The following is an 18,354-nucleotide window of genomic DNA, read 5'->3' on the forward strand; positions in this document are numbered from 1 at the left end:
AGAAGAAGCAAGGTTTACTTCTGCAGAAATAATTTCACTATGAAACAATCAAACAAAAAAAATCCTGAATGAAAACCAGCCCTCAGCACCCCACCTCACCCCCCAAAAAAACACCAATCCTTTCTGTTTACCCTCCTCTGTTTACATTCCTGATATATGCAATGAGAGCTACCTACTCATTTGCTATTTCAGTTGCCTACAGCTGTTCTGTGAAAATAGGTGTTTTGAATGTGGTCTTAACAAGGTATTTCAGAAGTGACTGGCCAGCTTTTTATATCTGCAGTTGATCAAAGATTCTTACATATGCTTCTCCTTGCAGAAAAAAAATAGATAAATCTTCAGAGATTATTACTCAAAGAAGAGTGAACTGCTTACTGTACAGCAACAAATATTTTAAATCTTAGTGCCCTGATGGTATTGATTGATGGCACGGTAAAGGAACTGGGATGCTATTCAAGTTTATTGGCCCATAGTGTTCTGAACAGAAGTGTGGCACTTTGGTATTTTAGCTCCAAAATGTGGACTTAACATCCCCCAAAACAGGATTGCGCACATGCATTATTCGGCTCAGAGTGACAGACTTGACCAGTAGGCACCTTCTGTTAGGTTTAAGATAAAAAGAATATACTTTTTAAAAACAAATAACTTTAGTAACTACAAATAATATTTGCCATACAGTGAAATAAATATTATGTTTATGCAGTTCAGAGAAAGACAGAGCTAGTCTGTTCAGCATGCAATGTAACTGTTTCCTAGGCTTCCTTGTTTCTGTGCCTACAGGGAATAAATTGTGTTAATTAAATGATAAAGGAATTACCTGTGGCAGGTAACTTAAAAGTAAGGAGGTTAATGGCTGATAAATCATAAGAGTTTTGACACATGGAATTCAGTTTCAAAGTTTTTTTAAAAAAAACTAACATTGTTCAAGAAGCCTTAAAGATAAATGCGTGTAACTTTTGCTATCTAACCTCTGAGGTCTCCAGCGTTTTTATTGCAGTGTTCTTCCTTACCTGTCATAATTAGACTCACACAGTTCTGCAGGAGAGGTGTCAGTTAGTGTGCTATTCATCTTTGTGTTGGGGTACTGATCTTTGTGATTAAGGGAGCCTGAAAATGGGATGGAAGCATGAGAAACCTATTCTTCATTTGTGTCTTCACCCTGCAAACACAAGTAATGGCATGCACATTGCATGGTTTCAATTTGGTCGAGCTTCTGTGTATGTAAACTTTGTGTGACTTCTTAAAGGGAAATGAATGTTTGCAAAGGTGGCTGCCAGTGGCTCAAGATATATCTGTCTTCACTCCAATAGTTAAGGTAATAGCTTCTAGAAACTATATTGAGGTCCAGTTGAAAAGTCTGCATTTTCTGACTTGCCCTGCCCCGGGTGTAGCTCTGGGTAGACAATGCTGCTTTTCAGATTAATTACTGTTATAGATGCTGGCAATTTAGTCTATGGACAGCAGTCACCTGTTTTACACAGCCACATGGAAAGCCAAAACATATTGCTGTTAAAATAAGGTGTTTGCAGGTAGCATGGAGATTGCTGTAAACCTATTGTATGATCATTTTTTAAAAAAAACTAAATATGTATCTCCTATTGAAGACCTCACCAAAAAAAAAAAAAACACCCTGCAAAAAAAAAACCCCACCAAAACTGAAAAGCCTAAGGAGATGATTGAAAGCAAGCCAAAAAGTATGCAAAAAGATTACAAATTCTAAGAAACTAGCAGGTTTTTTTCCAAATCTACCAAAACACAGAGATGTTGCCCAAAGTCTGCAGTGATTGCAGATGAACAAGATACAGAAGAGTTTTTCAAAGAAAGCCATAGCAGAAAAACAGTTTAATTTTTTTAACCCATTTTCATCTTGTAGGACCTTCAGGAGGTTCTTGCATTGCAACTCTTCTTTATGGCGAATTATCAAAAACTTGGCTCAAATAAGAGTCTCAGAACAGACTAGTGACCAAGCTGACGAAATTAACAGTAAAATAAATTTCCAGGACCAGATGGTGAAACAGCATTCATAAAAGAAGCAATTACTTCGAGTAATGTTCTTTAGTCTGGAAGAGAATGCCCTGAGGGAGAAGCTCTGCTAGAAATCTGCAGTATGCCATGGCAGCAGCCAGAGCGAGGTCTTGCCAGCCCTCATAAATGCAGAAGTAGGTGGCAGCAACAGAGAGATGAACATAGGAGGACTCAAACAAGAAGAAATATCTCTTTGTTATGCAGTTAGCTGTGGAAATTCTTGCTGCATAACACAAATGCAAAAAGGTTTCATGTAGATAAAGCTTAGACAAACTCATGGAGATGAAACGGTTGTCATGAGCTATTACAGACAAGAAGCCTGCAATTACAAAACAGTGACATTAGAGTGACGTACTAGGTAGTGTTCCTCAGTTCAAACTGAATGATATAAATAGAGGTCACAAGAAACCAAAACATAGCAAAATCTAGGGACCAGACAAGATTCAGTTGCTCTTTCCAAGTGCATTTAGATTTTGCTTGGTTCATTTCTTCTTATGTTGTTGTAGCATTGCTTTTTAGATTATTGTATCTGTGAGGTCTTGCTTGGGTTTTGCAATGTAAACTGATCACCTGACATTCACCTGAGAACATATCAAAACATGAAAGCCTTCACTTGGTAGGTAAATTAAAAGGTACTTTGAGGGTTAAAATACCTGCAAACTTCAGATGTGAGTGGATTATTTGAGAAAATTTGACCTGTAGCTCCATTTTTGTGCCTATTTTTTTACAAGTCTTTTGGAGAAGAATTGGGGAGGTAGCAACTGTAGTTAGAAGGGACAAACTGGAAGTATAGCTTGGGTTGAAAATGTTTTTCCAGCATTTGCTACCAATCCAAGCAAGTATGTATGTTTTATGAATAGTCTACGGTGGTTTAGCACTTTTAGCACATTCTGCAGACTAATTATCTACACATCCAAAGTGCCAAATGAATGAAAAGCTAATATTTAATACAGCACCTTCCAGTAATTATAGTTATGCAGAAAGGCATTCCTTTGTAATGAAGGGAAGTATTAAAAATAATAGGCCTATTTCCCTTTCATTTTGTGGCTGAAAAACATTACTGTCTGACTCTTTTGCATTAAAATAGGGCATTTTAGAGTAAGTACATTGAAAAAAGTCATAGGTAAATATTAAATGTGTTCTCCCAATAGCTATTTTCTCAAGCATTAGGTTGAATTTGTTTATAAAACTTTGAGTTTTATAAAAACACAGAAGCTTTCATTTAGGGAACCTTTAAATGCTTTGAATTGTGGAAGGGTGAAAACATCTACATATGTGCAGCAATCTCAATAAAAAAAAGAAAAAAATGCAAGGTAAAATAAGGGTCAGATATGAATGTCAAAACCAAGAATTGTCATTTAGTCAGAAATAATTTACAGGAAGTATTAATTCTATTATGGTCTGTCTTTTTCAGTTCTGCTGAAGACCTACGTTTCTGAACTTTGTGAAATCTCAATACAAAATGTAAATGGTCACTGTTCATAATAGCAACATGCTAAATGCTTATGCAGTCGCTATTCAAAAGCTCTTTTGTCAGCTCTTTTTCTGTAGTTTTTGTCTGCAAGTTTGAGTTCCTATAGAAGCTTAATTCTTTAGCCTTGCCAAGCAGTAATACAACAGAGCCTCTGTCACGCTCTCTGTGTAGGCTTGGAGCTTTTACTTCCGCTCCTGATCTTTTGATTTGCAGATTTTAGAACTAGAGCAGATCATTACTGTCCTCTGATTTCACTTCCTATAGGGTTAAGTAGTCATAAAATGGCATGCAGCAAGGCAAGTAACTTTTGATTGGAACTGACAGAAGCCTTTTTGAATATATTTCACTTGTGATATTAAGTTTTAACATAATGGCAGAAGCTGTCCTCTCCCTTGGTAAGTGTTTCCAGTACTTAGCCTGAATGTTTTAAAAATACGTAGTATTGTCAACTGTTGAATTCTTATCTGTTTGGGGTTTTTTGTTTGGTTGTTGGTTTTTTTTTCTTTATGACTCTTGTTATGCCTTTGTCATGGAAACCACTTTTAGTATTAGAAGTTATCTTGATTTTAAGCTACTTTATTGATTATGGCCTTCAGATTTTTCTCTGAAACACATGAGCCTCTCTAGCTTGCTGCTGAAAGAAAGACTTTCAGGACCTCAAATCATACTTGCGACTTTTCTCAAACATCTTTTCTTGTGTTGCCATTTTGATCGTGAAAGAGTACATTATTTCCATGATGGCTTTCCCAGTGATGCAATTACACTTACCTATGATTCTTGTTACGTTTGCTAACTCTGGGCTAAGAGTAGGTGTATTCTCTAAGACCAAATCTGGAGATCCGGTTTCCTGATGTGACTTCCTCTCTTCCCCCTCACCCTTTTTAAAGCTGATACTGCAGTGCAGTCTTGCCAGCACAGTCTGTGTATTCTTTGTAACAATGTACATTTAGTCTTTAACTTATAAGTCTCTTTGGGAATTGTGAAGAGGGTGGTTGTGGGGTTTTTTTGGAATCTTTCTTGAAATGCATGTTATTTATCAGCTATTAATATTACTCTCCTTTAATGCAAAAGGTCCTATAATTAAAAAAATATTCTCCTTAGCTAGATTTAAAACAGGTGGGGACTTGGTTTGTTTTTGGTTTTTTTTCAGAAATTAAGGGGAAAAAGCCCTCTTAATTCTTTTAAGAAAAATACCTACCTACCAATGCAGTACCAGTTTTTGCTTATCTTCCGGGAGAAGAAAACTTGTTTGCTGCCCTTTCCTATTTCTTACTCTCCTTGTAGCATACCACAAAACCGTTAGCTTAATTGCGAGATTTTTTTCATTGAGACCAATCCCTTCTAGTGAGCATTAGGAATTTTGTACTTATGAATTTGCTTTATTTGTTGTGTTTATCATCTTTCTCTCCTTTCCCAGAAAGTGAAATTTGCTTCCTAAGCTGAAACTGTGGGAAGTGGATTCGATGCATAAACTTGGGGAATGCCCCACCTTGTGGATGACGACAAACTCGCTTTCTCATTGCTCTAGTTCAGACAAGACTTAAGGTTACATTGGATTACCTTAAATATTAAAGATATTTACTGCCAGCTAAGGAAATTAAGTAGCTGGATTTTTTTTTCCTTGTGGGTGTGGTGATGGTGGTGTTTGAGGAGCTGGAAGAGAGAAAAAGTAAAAAGGGGATTTACCTTAGAGAAATATCAAGTTGGAAAAGATGTTGAAGTTCCAAATAAATGTTTTAACATAGAATTAAGTACAAGCCATCCATGGTGATTGAAATGGCCATCTTCAAAACTAGCTTTCCTGGATGTCAAAGGAAAGGAAGAATCTCAACAGAACAGTGTTCTGTGTGGGCAAAAAAAATCTTTCTTTATTCAGTATGAGACTGGCCTTAAACAAGAAAAGGTGCCATGAACAACTTTACAACAGAACAGCAATATTGGAGGGAGTGGAAGCCTGCCTTCTGGCATCTCGGACACTTGTGATTTTAAAGGCGGGCTAGGGAATATGAGTTATACCCTGCTATGAACAGAAATTGTTAATTGAAAAAAGTGGGATGAAGTAACATGTTGCTCTGCTCTTCTTGTTCCTATATCCTATAACGTCCACATCCATCCTCATATGGATGAACAAGTTTGTCAAAAGGCAAAATTTTTGTTCCCTCAAAGCTGAGTTCCTCATCATTCTGTCCCACTTTTGGAGCAGAGTTGTATACAATGAGTTTATGTTCAAATATGCTTTCTTATTTTTCTGTATGATAAGAAATGCTTTATTTCTTATAAATTTCTTACTGAAAGAAGACTAGATAAACTCTTGGTTATTCTTACACATTGTGTATTTGGAATGGTTATTGCATTCTATAAATCAAATTGGGTGCTGAGGAATCAGACGCTTTTTTTGGAGAGACTTAAATTTACAGGCTATGTCTAAATAATAAAGTAGCCTTGAAAGGAGATGCTTGTAGACACACGTAAAATACCGCTTTTGAACTGAAAGAAAAGAATAGGAGGCAGGAACTAGAATCTTTTCCATCCATATTCTAGTTCATGGACTTTCCCTGAAGTATTCTGTTTGCTAAATGACAAACAGGAAAAAGGAAACGTGTCAAGTAGGTTGGCAATTTGAGGTTAAACTGGTTTTAATTCTTACTTCATGGCTACAGCCTGTCTTTTGATGTGGGTTGTTGGGGACATGCCAAGTGTTACAACGCTATCTGTTTCTGGAGGCTGAATCTTTGTAGTTTTTTCTCTCCCCCTCACCCTGCCCCAAAAGCGAGTAGATTAATTATTATTTTTCTTCCTGCTGCCACCTTTAACCTTAGCATTTCTATAAATAGAGCACTATACTGAATAAATAAAAGTACAAGATTTGCTGATAGAGTACAAGTGTTGCTTACTTTTGCCATGTGATGTAAAAGCACATAAGCAATATATTATCTCTGAAGTATCATCCGTGAAGCTTGGTGTCAGTTAGATAGTAAATGCTAGAGTCTAAAAGCAAATTTTCTTAATAAAGCCATTTTTCTACCTATTCCTATGTTAGCAGTGGTATAGGGAGGCTGAAATTAGTTATGCTGTTCAGAAGTACCTTGTGAATTCAAAGGTGTCCCCACACTATGTGGCATTATTTCATCTAGTATTCTGATATTGCTTAGTCTGTGTAGTATATGTCCCTAAGTTGTATGTTATGATTTTTTCCTCCAGTTCTTTAAAGAGTGATTAATTTATTTCTCTAATGGTCATTTTGTGGAACAGAGGAGATGTCACTTGTTAGAGATCATATCATATACATGGAATAACTTACTAATATCAAGTATATTAAACTACCACAGTACAATATTCTACCAAAAAATATTTAAATAGAGCTGTATTATGATTTTTTCTGTATTTCCTTGTTTTAACTCTATGTTCAGTTTTCTGTTATGCTGTCCATTGAGAAATGCAAAATTATATAGGCTTACTGAGAGTATTTAATATCAAAGGAGTGAGTTCTACAATCTACACTCCCTCTTTGCTGTGCAAAAGCTTATGAAAGTCTGTAGGAAAAAAAAATTCAAACCATCTTCATAAATTCTTGCTTGTTGGGGAAGGTATTTTAGTTACATTTCTTCTGAACTGAAATATACTGAAGTTTAGATTTTTTTTGTTTGTTTGTTTTTTTGCAAGCAGTTGCCTTTTCAGGCCTTCAGTCTTGGGCAGCCTTAAAAAGGTGTTAGTTTATACCTACTTAGTTTTATAGCAAGTTAACTTGCGCAGACCATCATCCTCTAAACATTTATTAATAGGAGTTGTACTTCCTTTGAGTAGCTGTTAGTCCAGGGTGGAGTTCCTTTTCTGTAGCTGAAATAGCCTGGGTGAAAATAGTGGAAACTTGGGGGGTATGACAAAATAACTGTGTTCCCCTTATCTTGTTAGTGGGTTATTTGCTCAGGCTTCATAGTATTCATATCCTTTTGCCAATGCAGTCTGGTTTATCTTATGTTTAAAAAAAAAAAAAAAAATCATGCCAGTCTATCAACAGTGTGGTTTAGTAAGGCTACTGCTGCTGAGTAGGTTATAGTAGCTTAATGGTGTGAAGGGTGGGGGAAGTAACCCTTACTCTTGGAATAGATGAACAGCATTCATTTTTATGCTAAATCAAAACAAAAATTGTAACGACTCCTGTCTGAGTTCCTCTGAGAGTCTCAAAAGAATAACAAAGTCTTCAGTTACCGCTTCTGCTCGATGGTGAAGTTGTATGGTAGTGAAGAAACTAAGACTAAGATTACTGCTTTGCAGAGATGTTGTTCTGTTCTTTTTAGATCAGATGACATATTTGGTTTTTTGACCTTTGTCCTAATCTTGATGTACACCATGGATAAATCAAGGCCGTAGATCCAGCAGTCAGCACTACTTATACTTTCTTGGTTTGGGGGAGCACGGAGGCCAGAGGAGAAGTGGAACTGTCCAAGGCGCGCACACACACACAGAGCTCCCCAATGAGGTGGTGTCACACTCCCCTTCATGGAGGTGTCCTGCCTCACTAGAAAGTAAATATACGCATACCTGCATATATAAATTACAAGTTACCTCCCCTTCATATAATTTAGAGAGAATAATAGACCTCAATCAGAAAATTGGGGGTGGGGGCGAAGGAGGAAATTACTTTTGACCTTAGAGTCAGTCGTCTTGCTAGGGTGAAAAATAGCCAAGCAAATGCATGAGTACAACCAGATTTAATGTACAAATCTGGTCATTATTTTGTTTCTGTATGTGTTTGTAAACCTGAGATGGCAGCGCTCAGAACACTTGAATTTCTGGCTGTACTGCATCACCATTGAAATGTTTACACAAACTTGCACTTAAAGTCTTCATTATAAGTTTTACTGAATTGTGTTCTCTGAATGGAACATAAAGAAAATACAGGCCATCGTGGATAAATTACCATTACTACTAAAGCAGAACTGGAAAGGTCTTTTATTTAAGAAACAGAAAACTTCTAAAATTTAGAGGTAGCTCTGCTGCATGACAAATCTAATGCATTAGCACTAGATTTAAGAAAGTTGTTGGCTTACCATCTTTAGTGGAGCTCATCACAAGGTTGGGGGCTTTAAGAGAAGCAGAGATGTCCAACATGGAATATTTCTTAAAATGCTTTTATAAGTGTCTTCAGAGACAAGTGATATTATGCTGTATTGTTTCTGCTAGCTTTCTTTATGCTTGATAGCACTTACAAAATACTTCTATATATGAATTTTTTGTCAAACTAATTATTTTTTCCCCTGATAATCACCCAGCATGCTTCTAGCTTAAATATGACTCACACACATGCAAGGAGCTAAGTTTTATATTCAACTGTAGCTGATGAACAATTGTAATACTGATTATTGCTGAGGAAGAAGAAAGGTTCTAGCTGGTTTTTTCTTTTTGTTTGCAACAAGCATATCTTCCAAAGCAGGACTGAGGCCAGTTTTGTTCCTCCTGTTTAAATTAAACCACCTTTACAGTAAACTATTACCTTGTAAAATAAAAATAAAAACAATGTAAGCTGTAATCCTTGTGAACTCAGACCTTTTTCGGCAGGACAGAAAAAATTTGTAACATATTTAATGCTTTTTTTTTAAACTTCATCCAGGCACACATCTATTCTTTAGGTGCAACATTGAAAGCAGCAATAGAATATGTAGTAGAACCTGAAACAGAATCAGAATTTGGGCAAGATCTGCATACTCTACTGGAGCAAATGCAAGAAGAGAACCCTGAAAACAGGCCAGATATTGAGGTAAATGAGCCCTACATAATTCTTTTTGTTAAAAAAAGGTGACAAAAATACTTCTATATGTGTACTCATTAATAGAGAGATGGTCTTTATAGGTAGTATGCTCAGATTTTTGCTGAGTTTTTCCCAGACTGAGCAGAAATTCTTCTTTCTTCCTACTCTAATGGAGATACAGCCTGAAAAGGATGTAATGTTTTACAGTTATTTGATTTTTAAGAAGGTTGGGTGAATAATACACTTGTGGTTCTAAATTTTCTTATTAACTTTTTTCCCATTTAGTATTTAGTTTACAGAGAGAGTAAGTCATTAGAAGTAAGAGCACAGGCATTATGCTGCAAACTTTGCATGGTGCCTCAAATGGTGTTTGGATTGCATTTAAGAAGGGGGTGGAGGGAGCCACGCCCTAGGAAACCTCTAGTCTTTGAATGTTCAAAGCATTACTACTAACTTGTTTTTCTGTAAATATATAAATGTTTAGAAGTATTGATTAGATATCTTGACTGGTTTTGTATTTTATTCCATTTAGCCTCTTATTTTACCATCAGTTTTTAGAAAGTATTTGAAGATATATATATATATATATTATTTTTCAAGATGATGTTTTCAAAGGATTTATATTGTAAATATGGGTTACCTAACACAGTGTTACTTGACATTAATGAGTGAAAGTTTAGATTTAATGCATTGTTTTTGCAGACTTTCGGACTGTAGCCACAAAATAACAGTGGAAATTTCTTGGGTGGAAAGGGGTGAGGGGAGTTATACGGAGGGTCACCCATAGACTTTTCTAGGCATGACTATACTCCAGCACGGCTGGATACCTGTCTCACTTTCTCCTGTCCTTCCTCAATCTGATACGTGAGCCAACAGAGCCAAGTTCTTCCTTTCACTTACAACAGCAGAAGACTAGTTGAGCAGGTTAATGGGGAAGAACAGCTCCTCAGAGCTGTGAGGTCTCATCAGTGTTTATCTAGGAATAGTTACTGAGGAAACAGTGGGATGCATTTGGAAAGGCAGGTCTTTTCTACTCCCTGCCCAAAGTGACAGGTTTTTAAATGTGTGAATATCTGTAGTTAATTGTGTGCGCAACCAGTGCTAATGCCATCAAATAATGCTTATGCTACAGACTGAGATAAGTTATACTGTTTGTTGTGATCTGATAATGATTGCTTTCTCTAGTTGGGAAGTGTTTTCTAGATATTTGTATTTTGCCATTTTTAAATAACTCGGGATTTACTTTTAATGTAATTTCAGTAATAAAAACATTCATCATCCTGCCGCTGTCACTCAATTCAAGTGAATCACTGGCTGTTTAAAAAAATTATTCCCACTCTAGCTTTTTACATTTCCAGTATGTTATTCATAAAGTATAACATTTAAGGTTATTAATTTTTATCAGTTGTTCTTAGTGTTCTAACTGTAGGCTAGAACTTGAATTGTATAAATTCAGATGTACTGTGTGAGTTAACATGATTCACTTTAGTCAAAATGCACAAATTATTCATTATTAAATAAGTATCTAACACTAATTTTCTCTAGAGCATTTTGTCATTATGTGAAGAAAAACTGAAGATTGCTTCATCAAGTAACATTTGTCGAAGCCTGTCTGCTGTTGGAAGAAGGGTTCTTTCAATTGAATCATTTGGTGCTTCTCAAGGTAACCTTAAAATGTATTTAGTCTAGAACTTTAGATTGTCTGACCTATCTAATGATTTTTAGAATACTATGTGTACTTTACTGTTATAGGCTCCTTTCTACATATCAGAAAGTCATTATTAAATATTTGTGGATTCAGGGTGGGGAGCAGGGGACATACAACTCTCAATAAACATAATTAATATATTTTGTGTCTTTTACGATTAAAAGTGACTTGTCCAGAAATAATTGTGTGTAACATGCTGAAGATACATAACAGCAGTGGCAGAAAAAGCAATATAAAGATTTACTAGAGAAGATTGAGAGGTTTAAATACACATTTAATATAAGCATCTGTTTTTGCATCTAGATGTATGTGATAACATGTGGAAGGGAAGAATGTGTCAGAGAAGTTTGGGATCTAAATTACATTCCAGTGAGAAAAACAACATAGCAGGTGATTCGTCTGCAGTGGAAGATATGACAGCTACCTGTCATAAGGACTCTTCAATAGTTACTATGGTGACTGGCAGAGAAAGTGGTTTGAAGGAAATGCAAATTGATCTGGATAATGAGAAAACTCAACGTTCTCAACTTGCAACTCAAGCTAAAAAGAGCAAAGAAGACGACAAACATACAGTTTATGCTGACAATTTTGCTAGTGTTGCTTTGGATATAAAGTCATGTGTTACTGACCTGGAGAGAGATGGCATTTTTAAGAAAGGTTCTTTGAGAAAAATTAAAACCTTTCCAAAGTTACCACTTGAACCTGCCGATACAAATAACTTTTTTACTTCTGTAACCAACAGTGGAGCACTAGCTAGGAAAAATCACTTGCTAACACAAGAGTCACTACCTCTAGACAATAATAATGAGGTTACTTTTTCAAAGGGAAATCTTAATTCACTTGCTATTAATAGTCCACCAAAAATAGAACCAAAGAATCACCAGGTTAATGATCTTCATTTAGAAGTTCCATGTGTGTGCACACAGGTGTCTGGCTTGAATCTAGAAGAACACATGTCACTTATTAATGGTAAAAAGATAGGGTTTGCTTCATCTGATCACAAAGAAGACTGTTCTGATGCTACCTCTGAAATGCCAAATACAGCTGGTGTGCTAAAAGGCCCAAATCAATCAATTGCTGGAGCAAAAATGCTAGACAATTACATGGCGTTGGAAGACTCTTCTGAAACACTTCAAGGGTCAAATGAAAATTCCTTACCACATTTTAACAAGATGGCATCAGTGCTAACGACAAAACCCAGTGGGAACAGATATGGATCAAACCTAATTAGGTCTCCAGAATTAAGCAACGGTGTGATGAGTGCAAACAATAATGAAGATAATCTTTGTGGAGGCAGAGGGTCAGAAATCAAAAGTAATGAGCAGGTAGTAAAAATAAAGTCTTCATTATATAGTTGCTGTAGTCACTTATGTGGAGATGAAATGACTTAAATACTGTGCAATTTCTTCCCCCTTTGTCCACTTTTAGCATCCTGGAAAACTGAATTTTGCTAGTCTGCACACCTTAGGAGTTAATATTGGAAACTTGGTGATCCTCTTTTCCTCTCTAAAAGTCAAGTGCTACAGTGAAATTTATGCTATTGCAAAATCAATTTTAATTTTAATTTATTTTTTTTTACAAATGGAGTATACTCACTAGTGTGTTAGAGCAGCATACTTAATAGCTGATTACATTTGTAAAAGGACATTACCAAAGCATATGTAGATTTTTAACTCTATGTTACCGCGCATAAAGTTCACTACCTTGCAGTGGACCTCCCAGGTGCTTATGAAAGTTGCAGAGTTCCTGACTGTAAACCTGACCTCACTGAAATCAATGGCAATAGCCCATCTGCTTCAGGAGTAAAAAGACTCCACTTTTTTTTTTTTTAAACTACATGTGCATTTAAGTTTTTGAAAATTGTACATATGCTGTATCTGTTCTGTGTTCTTAAAATACTGCCTCTGTGTTTTTATGTATATTTCATGATAGAATTCAAATATGTGCACAATATGATGGATATGTTGTCTCAAGCATTTCATCTTTATAAATAGCCAAATAAGAAGAGGGAGAGCTGGTAATTAGTTTACTAGAATTTGTTGATAGATAGTTGTAGTGTGGTCTCTTCTCTGCTCAAATTACATTTTCTCTGGGTGGACAAGTTTGGTCTTTGACTAGATGGTGCTGTCTTGTGCCATGATCAAAGAGACGTAAACAATCCATGTGATAGGAGAGCTGCTAGCTAAAAATGCAGGATGGTTGATGCTTTACCAGCCTTGCTCTGACTTGATAAAAATGAGCAGCACAAACTTCACATTTCATTTCCAGAAATTATGCTTAGGTGAAGATCTGTGGGTTTTTTCTTACTTGTCTACTGACTCTACAGCCTTATTCTCCTTGCCTGATAGCCAGTCTTCCAGCCATCCCATGCAGTGGCACCTAGGGTTATTTTCAGTCTGTGTCCATCTCTCTTTTCACCTTGCCTGAACACCTCTACTGGAGTAGTAACCTAGGACTGTCAAGTGTGTAAAGAGCCTTTGATTCATCATAGCTAAAAAAAATAATGCATCATTGAAGATTGTTGTAACTGCTTTTTTCCCTTTCCTGCCTCTTCTAATCTCAATAACATGTGCACTTACTAAATTCTTAGTGTGGGAGGATAGTAAGTACGGATAAGTACCACATGGCATGGTTTTGCTGTCTGAGGGAATTAGTCATTGTATGCATATTGAATCCTTTATTTAGATTTTTAAATCCTGCAGGTGCATTTTTCAGACTCTGGGAAAAGTTCCATTTACTGTAGACATCCTTTTTTTTTCCCTTTTTTTGTGTTTTCTCCCCCACCACCCCCACCTTTTCAGCTCTGGACTATGCAACCTTATATATTCAGAAGAGAGTGCAAATATTCATAATCATCCCGAAGTCTTCTGCTTTTGCAATGTCATTTGTTACTCTGGATTTACATGAACATGCTTCATTTGGTAGATGTGCTTGTATTTCTAGCAAGGATCATAGCAATTTCAGTCACTGACTTCTTGGGAGAAAGCTTGTTAGTATACAGAAATCTAGATAAGTCTTAGTATTCAAGCAACAAACCACTGTGTGTCACCTTAATGTGCAAATCTTTTTTTCTGAGTGGAAGGCTTTTTTTCTTGCTAAACAGTATAAACCTAGGAATTCATTTGCATGTTTATTTGTAATGGTGAAGATGGCTAAAACTGTCAGACTACTGCAGCTGGTTTGCTAGTTTTAGGGAGTTTGGTTTTTTGGTTGGGTTTGTTTTGTTTTGTTTTGTTTCATTCCAAGAAATAAAGGTACCACACTTAAGTCACTTGCCTTGAGGTAGAAATGGGCTTACTTAAGCCTCAGTCTTACAGTGCTGTGGTGAATAAGCAGCCATCACTTAACATAAACTTAGTGGTAGGAGTTCTTTAAGGAGGACAAGATCTGTTGAAGTAAGATCTATATACTGCCCTTACTGGATTACCAGGACACCAGTTTAAGTCTGAGTACATGAAGATACTTTCAAAAAAATAATATTCATCAGAATTATAGTTTCCCAAATTTCTGGCACGATTTAAAAACTAACAAATGTCTTTTTTGCTTTTCCTGCAGCAGCACTTGAGATTGGCACACAGAAACATAAACCAAAATACGTTTTCAGGTTATTTTGCCATTCTTCTGAAATCCTATTTTTCTTCAAATATTTCATCATCAATTTAAATAATGTGTTCTTCCAGCTGTTCTGTGAGCAGAATTTCGTTCTTCCACATAAGTAGGCTGTTAGTAGAAGTGAGGTTATCCTGCTCCCATTGACTTCACAGGGCAATCACACTGAATTAGAGAACGTAACTATTATTCCAGTTACCCTAATAAGCAGTGTCATAATACATGTAATCGGAAATGAAGACAGCAGGGTGGGTTGTCTATGAAACTGGAGGTTTATAGCTGCGTTTTTCAGTAGAAGAAAGGTTAGACAAGACTCATGGTCTAGATTCTTTTCTTCGTAATAAATTCCAGCAAATATCTAGGTTCTGACACAGAAATATTATCCTATTTAGGGAAATCCTAACTTGGACTTAAAAAAACCCCAAACAAACAAACAAACAACAAAAAACTACCTAGAAAAAAACTTTGATAATGTAACTGCTGTAGGGAGGAAAAATCCCATCTAAATATATCAACATCTGTGAGTAAGATCTGGGTTTCTGAAATGGCTGTCTGTTCCCTGAAATGCTGAGCTTCTGGCCTGGTAATATTTGTTTACTGAAGGACAGTCATTCATTTTCAGTAGTCATTGAACTGTACAGCAGACTCTTTTATAAGTCTTCTTAGAGAAGCAGCAGGGGTGGAGGGGTGAGTAATGTTTTCAGCTTCTTTTTCTTCTTTCGGAAAACAGATTTTATTCCTCAGGCTTCTGATGCATGGCAGTTTCTGCCTCTCTTACCTCCTGAGAATTGCAGAAATAAAGCCACACTGTGCTATCCCTGTGTCAAAAAGTTATAACTGATGCATCTCCTTCAAGTTCCCTTTCGTTTCTTTGTGCCAGAATTTCACCAAATACCTAAAAATGTTTGGGGTTGTTTTGTTGTTGTTTTTTTAAGAAGGTAAGATTTGAGTGTGAGAGTTTGTTTACTGCAAAGACATAAAAAGTGTGAAGCCCTAACTGATGTGAATTCTGTCTTCTGGGCTAAATAGAAAACACCTCAGAAGACTTTCAGTGCTGCTCTTTCATTAGTTTTCTATAACAGACAAGCATGATTGCAACAAACAGAGCTTTTACCATAGTATCTCTAGCATCTCCTTAACTATTTCTTGTTCTTTAGAGAGTGCAATACCTGTCCCATCCGGTTGAAGATCAACCTTGTCTACTCTGGAGAACAGACAGTTTTTCTTGCCTGTCAATACTTCTCCAGTGGACAATATTTTTCTAATACTCCAACACAGCTGCTTCTTAATGTTGTGTGCTTTACTGCTAGTAAGCATTACTAAAAATACTTGCTTGCTTTTGTCTGGCTACTGCAATGTATCTTGTGAGGGTTTCCCTAATAATTTTTATAGTTTTGCATGCCATAAATAAATATTTTTCACTTCAAGTTTGAGTGGGGATCTTTTATTTCTCTAACCAATTTCATTCCAATCAGGTGTGCCTCATCTCTAATGCTTTTAAATGTTTCTCTGATTCAAATGCTATGCCTTTACATGGGAAGGGTTAATGGGAACCTGGCATATATACATTTGTTTTCTGTTGGTCATTCATATCCAGTCAAGCATGGGAGCAGTGAAAGGCCATGTAGCTAGAGAATGACACTTGAACACTGGGGAAACAACACTTGAAGGAAAGAAAAGTTGTCAATTCCCAGAATTATACTTAAGAAAAGAGTAATGAACATCTTGCTTGTTATGTCTGTTTAAAATAACGCCAGCATTATGTTCATAAAATACAGCATGTTGGCATAGTCTGCATGCTTTATTGAAAGTTTTGGTTTTACAATTCTGGTACCAACAATGAAATAAAAGACCTGTTAAATGATCTTTGCAGCACTGAACAAAAAAAACATCACTTTTTCAACAAGTGACGTTTAAAATGCAGTATTTTTTACATAAACCAAAATGTCACTAGTAGGTAGCTATAGGCAATAATAACTCATGGCTTTTTCCTATTTTTCTGTCAAAATTTGTGCTGTGAAAAACAGTTTCTTATTTTAAAAACTGGGTTATATAATTTCTGTGATGAAAAGGTCTGTTACAGAGCATGAAGAAAGAATTTCAGGAAGAGGCACTGCATTATAATTTTGTTTGCTCTTTGGTGCAACTTCACTGGTGATTATATATTAATAAATGTGTTCTATCGGTACTAAAATAATGCTTTAAATGAAGTGGACTTGAGGTCTTACATATGCTGAACAGTTGTCCTGAGCTTGCTTTGCTAAAATGTTTGAATAGATAGTTAGGAAACAACGCATGCTACAGGTGGTTTGATTAAAAAATTTTAATCATAAGTTTTCCAGCACTTCAGGTATTTATTTTTTTCTTGGCAGTTGGGTGGAGTTTTTGAAGTTGTAGTAAATTGTAATAGCCACAAATCAGAGACTTGCATGTTAAAATACAACCAAACCTGAGACAGATGCTTAAATAAGGGATTTTTACATTTAAATGTTTACCAATACACAAACAGGTTCAGTGGAATTTAAATATACATGGCATTAAATGCTTTTGAGATATTTAATGTTAAATACCTTAAAGGTGAAGTATGAGGTGCATTGCATTAAATACCGTTTACTTAAGATTTGAGGCATAAATAAACATTGCCTCATAATCTTAGGTTGAGAAGTTTCCTTTGGAAACTATTTCAAGCAGACTGCATCTTTTTTTTTCATGACAGATTTAAATGTGTGATGAAACAGGTCGTACATACCCTGACTATATTAGGTAACTTTTACAAGGTCTTAGAAGGAGAAATCCCCAGCAGATCTCAACCCTCAGTCTTCAGATGAAGTCTTCCAGAATTCTCTCTTTCTGGTGTAGGAAGGTGAGCATTTGGAATAATTAGGACACTAAAAGAATAACCTCGTCAGGTTTTTTTTAATTTTTTCCAGGTATAATAATAATGGGGTTTTATGGTTGAAGTGGGGAGAGACTTGAATTATAGTAAGAGACAATAGCACTGTGGTTATTTATTAGTATCACAGGAGAACAACTAACATATGAATACTAGCTAGCAATATCAGTATTTGGAGTTCAGTCGTTCCCTAGGATGCTTGCCAGAGGGAAATAACGAAGGTGTACGTCTAAAAGAATTTCACCAACCTGTAACCAGACTGCATCCTTTCTTTTCCTGACTCAGGTTAATTTGACCATCCTGTGGATGGCGGAGATACTCACTTCTGCTAGATTTGCTTTTCCTACATCATTTTTTCTTCTGAAACAGAATTTTTCTGATGCCTTTTCGTCCTCTATTTTGTTACCTGTCATTGACACTTTCTTCTTTCTTATCATAAACTTTTGCTGCTGCTCTTAGGGTTTATTCTTACTTTCCTGCTGTGCTTAGATTTCTTTCTGTCATTTCTTTCTTCCTCTAGAGACCTCGGTTATCCCAGAAGTGATGAGAGATAGCTCTCAGCTTTCTGATGTACAGCTAACTTCACTCTCCATTTTAGTGAGAGATTCTTCTTCCCCTTGCTGGCCATTCACCATCTCCTGAAGTGAGAGATGGTTTGTATGTGCAATACAGGAGGTCCATCTTCCTCTGCTGCAGCTTTTAGAGCCTCTAGGGACATAAACTCCAAGAGGGTTTCTCTTACAGAGAAACACATGGCAGGTGGTATGTACTTACTACAAAAAATATTCTCAAATCCCAACACCTTCTTAATGTTCTGGTTAGTGTGTGGAAATTCTCTTTTGATTGCTCTCCACTTGTGCCAGCTGTGCAGGGTGAATTTGAAGATTTGGCTGCTG

The 18,354-nt window shown here is 36.2% G+C and overlaps 1 protein-coding gene across 2 annotated transcripts in view; it reads left to right on the forward strand.

The window, feature by feature from the left end:
* Window positions 1-18,354, forward strand: part of KNDC1 (kinase non-catalytic C-lobe domain containing 1) — a 65,864-nt gene that overhangs the window by 16,171 nt on the left and 31,339 nt on the right. Inside the window, exons 1-4 of one of the 2 annotated variants that reach the window (XM_055721368.1) lie at window positions 3,787-3,894; window positions 9,111-9,257; window positions 10,794-10,911; window positions 11,260-12,281. In XM_055721368.1, coding sequence (XP_055577343.1) covers window positions 9,219-9,257; window positions 10,794-10,911; window positions 11,260-12,281 — 1,179 coding nt within the window. In that variant the 5' untranslated portion in view covers window positions 3,787-3,894; window positions 9,111-9,218. Of the gene's footprint in view, window positions 1-3,786; window positions 3,895-9,110; window positions 9,258-10,793; window positions 10,912-11,259; window positions 12,282-18,354 lie in introns of those variants that run through there. The other variant, XM_055721369.1, reaches the window with a different exon arrangement.

This window comes from Falco cherrug, chromosome 9 (assembly GCF_023634085.1).
Source record: "Falco cherrug isolate bFalChe1 chromosome 9, bFalChe1.pri, whole genome shotgun sequence".
NCBI lineage: Eukaryota > Metazoa > Chordata > Aves > Falconiformes > Falconidae > Falco > Falco cherrug.